This window comes from Condylura cristata, unplaced genomic scaffold, assembly GCF_000260355.1.
Source record: "Condylura cristata isolate star-nosed mole 26May11 unplaced genomic scaffold, ConCri1.0 scaffold00028, whole genome shotgun sequence".
NCBI classification, from domain to species: domain Eukaryota; kingdom Metazoa; phylum Chordata; class Mammalia; order Eulipotyphla; family Talpidae; genus Condylura; species Condylura cristata.
The window spans coordinates 26,903,934-26,911,353 of NW_004567129.1; the positions used below are offsets into that span (position 1 = coordinate 26,903,934).

At 45.8% G+C, this 7,420-nt stretch overlaps 1 protein-coding gene across 2 annotated transcripts in view; it reads right to left on the minus strand.

Annotated features, from left to right (window-relative positions):
* Positions 1 to 737: 737 nt before the first annotated feature.
* ZNF793 (zinc finger protein 793) overlaps positions 738 to 7,420 on the minus strand; it is a 17,915-nt gene continuing 11,232 nt past the window's right edge. For both annotated transcript variants that reach the window (XM_012730538.1, XM_012730537.1), the window contains 3 exons: positions 5,211 to 5,337; positions 4,705 to 4,800; positions 738 to 1,804 (listed from right to left, as the gene is read on the minus strand). In XM_012730538.1, coding sequence (XP_012585992.1) covers positions 828 to 1,804; positions 4,705 to 4,800; positions 5,211 to 5,337 — 1,200 coding nt within the window. In that variant the 3' untranslated portion in view covers positions 738 to 827. The remainder of the gene's footprint in view (positions 1,805 to 4,704; positions 4,801 to 5,210; positions 5,338 to 7,420) is intronic.

Sequence of the window (7,420 nt, forward strand, 5' to 3'; positions counted from 1 at the left end):
GCAGTGGACACTAGTTTTCTGTCCAATAACTTGTGCTAAGTAATAAAGGTTACAGTACTTCATTGAACCACTATCAGGTTGTTAAACTATACCTTAGATTTGCCTTTCAGCATTAATAATTGTAAAAGAAATACTTTATCATTTTATTTATGGAAACTACATAATTTATTGTTGTATTGAATAATTTATATATTATATACATGAAGTAAATGTGTTTTTTAACGTTAAAATATTTAAAGTTTTGGCTGACTTAATAAAAGACATTTAAAAAACATTGCTTTATTCAGATTCTGGTCCAGTAACAACGGTCATAGCTATTTTACAAGTGTTACAAAAAGTGGAGAAAATGTAGCTGGTGTTGGTTGAACTTTTTAATAGTTCACCATATAACTAATTTTTTTTTTTTTAATGTTAAGACATCAAAATATAGTGGTGATAGTTAGATTGGAAATGTTTGGGAAATGGCATTCTACATACTATGTGACATAAGCATTTGATACAATTTATGTTAAATTCACAGTTAAAATTCCAAAGTATAAATAATGGTTATTATGTGACTCACTTTGGGACATACCACAATATACCTCTGATTCTTTTCACATATATTTTGTACTATTATCATTCCATTTAATGTATTTTCAAACATCCATAAGCCAAAGTAACCATGTTTATATTTTACAAAATATTTTCTATAAAGTTTTGTATCATGATTAGAACAAGATTTCCCTTATAAAACAAATTTGTTGTGACTAAATTTACTATATCAATGAGATTTCTCCTACATAAAGAAATGACTTCCTCATTCACAATGAAACTGGCTATCTGATTCAAGGTTTCCCCACAATTATTAGGTTTTCATTCCTATAAGCATTCTGTCTAGCATGAATTTTCTGATGTCTGCTGAGGTTTGGCTTCTGATAGAAAGCTTTGCCACATTCATCGCATCCATAGGGCTTTTCTCCTGTATGAGTTCGCCAGTGTTTATTGAGGCATGATTTCTGACTGAAGGATTTTCCACATTCTCTGCAACGATAGGGTCTTTCTCCTGTGTGTATTTTTCTATGCAAATTGAGGTATGTCTTCTCACCAAATGACTTACCACATTCATTGCACACAAAGGGTCTCTCTCCTGTATGGGTTCTCTGGTGTTCTCTACGGTGTGACTTCTGGGTGAAGGCTTTCCCACAAAAAAAACACTCAAAGGGTCTAACCCCAGTATGAATTCTCTGGTGTTTGGTGAGGGTTGATTTATGTGAAAAAGCTTTCCCACAGTCAGTGCATCCATATGGCTTCTCCCCAGTGTGACTTCGCTGGTGCCTAATGAATTCAGACTTGTAGCAGAACGCTTTCCCACATTCGCTACAGACATGAGGTTTCTCTGTAGGGGGGACCCTCTTACGTTTGTACACAAGAGAACTGGCTACTGCTGGTTTACATATAAGTGCTGGATTATTGCTTAAAGTTTTCTCACAGTGTCTGCATTCCCAGAGTTTTTCTCCATTAGGTCTTCTGTCGTGGTTTGTGTGCTGTAAGAATTTGCCATATCCATAGCATTCATTTTGTTTTTTTGAGTAATTTCTCTTAAAACAAATCACGTCTAAATGATGGCCCATACTTTTCCCACAAGGATCCCAGTTACTAGGGTTTTGAATTGAAGGGAAAAGGTCAGTGCTCAGAAGTGGTATTTTCCCGAACTTATTATGTCCGTGGCTTCTTTCTTTGGGCACTGTTTTCTTGTTAATGCTCTGCCTCATAAGCGTGTTTTGTTGTCTTTTCCTCTGGATGTTAACTTGCCAAATGTTTTCTGGAGAAAGTACAATGAACCTTTCCTTATGAATCTTTTTATTACTATGAGCTAGAATAAAATCACTTGAGAAATGCCCTCAAAAGTTGAAGGATACACAATAGATAGACAGCATGAACCATAATTAAGGCAGCAAAGTATGTTGCATAGATGCAGTATGATAATGAATACAAAGAAATAATTTTTGAGAAGATGGGATGATACAGAGCAGTGTCTATGTGAACACAGTATATGAATGCAAGGGTGTGCCTGTGTTCCAGTAAAACTTTATTTACAAAAGCAAGTGACCAACCTATAGACTGAAGTTTGTTGATTCCTGTGACAGCGGAAGCTCTTTGCCATTCAGTGTGTGGTTCTTTAATGGCAACTTTAGCTTCATCTGGGAGTGGACAGGTTGGTAGTCGGGCAGACCAACCAATCAGAATCTGCCCCACACCAGACCTAGATCAGAACCTGCATTTTAACAAGTTGTTCCTGCTGTGCTTATCATTAAGAGATGGGTGCTTTTAGCAAATGTTGTCAGATTGAGATGATTTTTAAACACTACCGAAATACAGACTCTCACAATAAAAAAGACTCTTAACAAGCACTGGTAAAGCAGTTGTCACAATTTATGTTAAGCTAGTTATCATATCAGTGACAAGGGCTCAAGGGAGCTAGACTGAAGAAGGCGTCATGAAAACTGAGTAGAGCTTAGAGTAGGAGCTCTTGGTATGGATAGATATCAGGGGATTGTGAATCTGTACAGGAAAAAAATGCATCTTTATTGTCACTAAGCACTAGCTACAATTGAACATTTCCTTCAAATTTGAACAAAACAGTATTAACAGGTCTTCTGACTTTGTACTAGTTATGGTATTTTCACATACCATGGTTATTGCAGATTTCTCAAATGCTTATAATCATCTCTACGTGATATGATCGTTATTAGCTCTAGTGTTAGATGTAATTACTTAATGTATAGAGAAGTTAATTTATTAAATGTTTTTGAAAAGATGTTGCTATTGTATTTTCTGATTTTATTTTTAGAATTACTATATGTAATTAATTGATTTCTTTTGTAATCTTATCAGACTTTATTTTTGTATGCAAAAAAAGGGTCTAGTGGGCTTACCTAGGATGCCTGCTGAGTTCCAAAGTCCAGGGATGATTAAGAGCATGCCTGATTTAAACACATCCAGGCATGAGGTAATTTAGGTCTAATTTTAAGAGTTGTCATGAAAAATTAAAATTAGGGAAGAAGGTTTAAAGTTAGTTCTCAAACAAAAAGCCAACAGTGAAACCATCATCATGGATAGAACAGAAAGAGGGTGGGAGAGACAGATGATATAAAAAAATCCACATGGCAGCAAACTGTGGCATGAGGACATGGTGTGTGTGTGCAGGCACACCTGCACTTAAGTATGTGTGCGAGGGGGTGCAGCAAGTGGAGATGAGGGTTACTTCAGGCTTTGTCATGCAAAAAAACAGGACTGAGTGGACCCTGCTGTGGAGAAATCCATAGACTGGTGAAATAGGGGGTTAGTGGTCCAGGAGGTATGAAAGAGCCCCATGGGGCAAAGGCGCCAGCTGTGAGCATCATGCCGCCTCAGAATGGATTACTTCCATGAGAGAAGTAAACAGAAGACAGACAGGCATGGGAAGCAGAAAATGCAGTGGCCCCTTGGTGGGAAAGGCAGGGCTCTGCAGAGAAGAGGCAACAGCTATTTCTTGAAAGAGGGAAAAGAGAAGCAGCTGATAGGCCAGTTAAATGCTTTGGGTAGGTTGATGAGCACAGTTTAATGAAGCGAAATACATCCCAGAGAACAGCGTGTGAGAGTTAAAAATACTGGGTCCGGAGCCTGAGAGCCTGGGGTCACATCCCTGTTCAGTCCCCCACTCTGCCATAGATTCTGAGGCAGCTTTCTTAACCTTGTTTGTACCTGTTCCCTCGTTGGTAAACCGGGCAGGTCTGGATGCCTCACAGGTATTCTCAAAGTTGAGTGCTGAGGTATGGATTAGTCACTGTCTGAGAGTAGACCCTCACGTTTGGAGGGTCTTGTCAGCCAGTATTGTGGGAGGTTGTCAGCCCCTGCTGTACTGCTGTTACTAAAATTACTACAAGCTGGATGGTGGTGATCTCAAAGACATCATTCTAGCGAGACGTACTAAAATTACTTGAATGTTTGGGGAGTTACAGAGAATCTAACAGCTGTGTGATGGCAGACCATTAAGAGAATGCTGACTCCTCTTGCTAAGCCCAGGACTCATGGGAAGAAGCAAATGTTCAGAGCTGTGTCTGACAGTGAGCACCACAGACACTTTACAGAGCTGATCGGAGTGGGCCAGCTATTGTAATTATTAAATAGAAGTGAGTCAGAACAGCCAAGTTCTGCCGTCTCCTTAAGCACCCAACTCTGTTCCACCCCACATGGAGTTCACTGCTTCCTCCATGTGACATAAGGGAATCAAGGGGCTACCGGATGACAAGGGATTGAGGAGAGGAGGGGCAGTGAGCCTGAGCAATGGCAGGTGGGACTGGGGCCTTCACTCGGGAAGTGTTAGAATAAAGATGAGCAGAGACTGGAGAAGCCTGGCAGCTCGCCTGTAAGAATGCTGAGTGAGAAGAGGGAGGTATGCTGTTAACCTTGAGAGCCCGAAGATTCTGGAGAGAGGGAGATGAACTTAATGACGTAGAGGGGTGAGATTTAAAACAGAAGGAATAGAGGAATCCCAAGATTAGAGAGGTGGAGTCTCTAATGGAGGCTGAGGGGTCATCAGGAAGGCTAAAGCTCGCAGAGAAATGTTGCCAGCTGCTTGCCAAGCTCTAAAGACTACAAGGGCAGGACACAGACAAGTTTCAGCAGCACCAGCCTCCCTCGTGCAGGTCCCTGATGTGCCTTCCGTGACAGGTCACTTACCTGGGCAGTGGCAGCCTGAGCACGCCGCCTCGCAAATCCACGGCGCCTCCTCCTGCTCCAGTCTGAGAATCACGTAGGGTTTGGTGCCTTCGTAACCTGTTCCCGGGAGACAACCGAGCCCAGGCTGAGCAACAGGTCTGCAGGGTGGCCGGTCAGCCAAGGCTGCGCCTCGGACACTGTACTTGGCAGGGGGCCGTGCCTACACCTGGTCCACAACCGGGATGGGATGAGCGACTCGGGGCCCTGCAACTCGAGTGGGGACTCGCCACACGGCAGGAAGCGCCAAGCGCAGTAGGCGCTCAAGTCCTGGCCCGGCACTGCGCAGTAGTTGGGTGACACAGGCCGCCCCGCTAGGCGCCCAGATGTGTGAAACGGTGGTACTGGTGGTATCCCCCTGACAAGGCGCTTAGGGATTACATGAGTTGATAGTTCAAGAGGAGCAGGAATGTGTCAGTTACAGAGGCAGAGGCAACACGGTCAGCTCAGGGAGCCTGCTGGGTTCTTACCCACAGAGACGAGGTTGCTGTAGGTTTCCAGCATCACATCCCGGTACAGGGCCCGCTGGGCAGGGTTCAGCCTGTGCCACTCTTCCTGAGTGAAGTCTACCACCACATCCTTGAATGACACATCTCCCTGGGGAGGACAAAGGACTTTGGGTCATATGCAGAAATGTCCGCGGAGCAGATGGTGTGTTACATCCTTAGGTCAGAGTTTATCAGTGATCTTATCTGTCCCCGGTGCATATATCAGGTGGCTGCAGTCCAGCTGTGGGGGGATGGGCAGTCACCCTGGAAGCCATATGTCTGGTTGACTGCTGGGGACAGTCACAGGCGATTCTTGACCTCAAGGAGCTCACAGCTGACAGGGCAATATACAAAGCTGTCAACATGGGAGTGTCTGAAGCAGCAGAATACCTGGGCTGTGGCATGGAGAGAAGGGAACAGGCTGTGGCATGTCCCAGGGTCCACTTAGGTCCCAGAGCACAGGGGACAGCATGAAGAAAGACCAAGCAGACTTCACATTACTGAGTAATAGCAGGGTGGACAGAGGCCATGAGCAATGAGGTGACCAGGAACATTTACCAAGGGAGTGAGGTGTGTGGAAGACACATTCTAGAAGGCATAGGGTGAGTTTCTTGCTTCTGTGTCAAGTAGCACAGTGGTCACTCCAGGCTGGCTGAGAAGTGAAGGATGTATATTGTGCCCTAGAGTAGTCACTAAAATCATAGTGCAAAGAGTGAGAAATGGTGAAAAAAATTTCTGAAAAATATTCAGTTAATACACACACACGAGAAAAGAAGAAACAGGACAAAGGAGAGGGGACAAAGGAAATGAATACTGAGCTGAGGATATCAATCCAGCCATCCAATCACTGTGTTAACTTTATGTTAAACTCTTACAGTGTAATTTCATATACAAGAACACTGCCCAGAAGGGCAGAGCTTGTCAGGCTGCCGGCAAGAGATACAGAACTCGCAGAGTTTAGATATGAGTGGCTAGAAAGAAATGTGGTGGGTGACTGGAGGGAAGAGAAAGGGAAATCCTGGAATAACCTAGTCGGAAGCAGGACAGTGACAGGGAGAAGGTCTGTGAGTAGAGCAGAACCGTACCCTGACTGGTGACGGGTGGGCGAGGAGGCTGAGGAGGACCCCGGTGTCTCAGAGCAGTGATGCTGGCGCCAACCCAGACAGGAGGATGAGAGCCGAAGCAAGGAGGATGGGGTGTGCCGAAGTCTCGGGGCGCGTGGTGGAGACGCCTGGCAGGCAGTGGGATGGCAGATGAGTTGGACTCAGGAGCAGGTTTAAAGCTGCGTGAGCCACCAACACAGAGGCAACTAAAGTCACCCAACTGGGGTGCCTGGAGGGGGCAGGGCAAGTGAAGAGCCCAGGCCAGAGCCCGGGGGCGCGAATGCTTAAGAAGCCAGAGGAGGTCTTAGCTGAGGACCCAGAGGAGGTACAGTCTGGTGGGGAAAGGAGGCTGACAGCCTGGAGGTGCAAAGTATCAGGTGGGAAACCCAGGCCCACTGTGACTGGGTGTGGAGGGGAGAGAAGGGGGAAAGAAAGGGTTAGGTGCGAGCCCTGGTCTGCCAGGCAGGGGGCCCCTTCTCCCAGAGGGGCTCTGAGGAGAGGTGTAAATCAAAGTTGAGGTTGTCCACATTATGTCTGAAGTGCTGCGGCGCAGGCACACGGCGGCATGGGAGGCCCCGGCCTGGGTGCAGGCTAGGACAGGGAAGGCAACCTGCAGATGTGCGGCGTCATCCAGGGGCAGATAAAGCCACCCCAGGGAAGGGGCGTGGAGCTGGGAAAGGAAACCGCAGAAAGGGCTGAGGAGTGTCATGAGAAGTAAGCAGAGACCACGATGCCATCAGTCGCTTCTAGCCTGCACCTGGCGCTTAGGTCAGTACTGTTCTCCCTGTATCACAGAGAACACTAGGGTGCAGAACGGTTCAGGGACTTGCCACATTCACACAGATGTCCGGCTCTCGGGTCTGTGTTCAAGCCCGGGACACTGCTGTGGTCACACAGAGGGGTGAGCACAGCAGGGCCAGGCTGATGGAAACATTCTTTGGCTGAGCAGCAGCAAGATGACTGGGGCCTGGCCTGGAAGTTTTAGTCAAGTGGGAAAGAGAGGATGTGGAATCAAAGAAGGAAGAAAACAGGACATGGAAATGTCCAAAGCAGCGGCACTGATTCAGGAGATGGAGCCAGCCAGGAGAC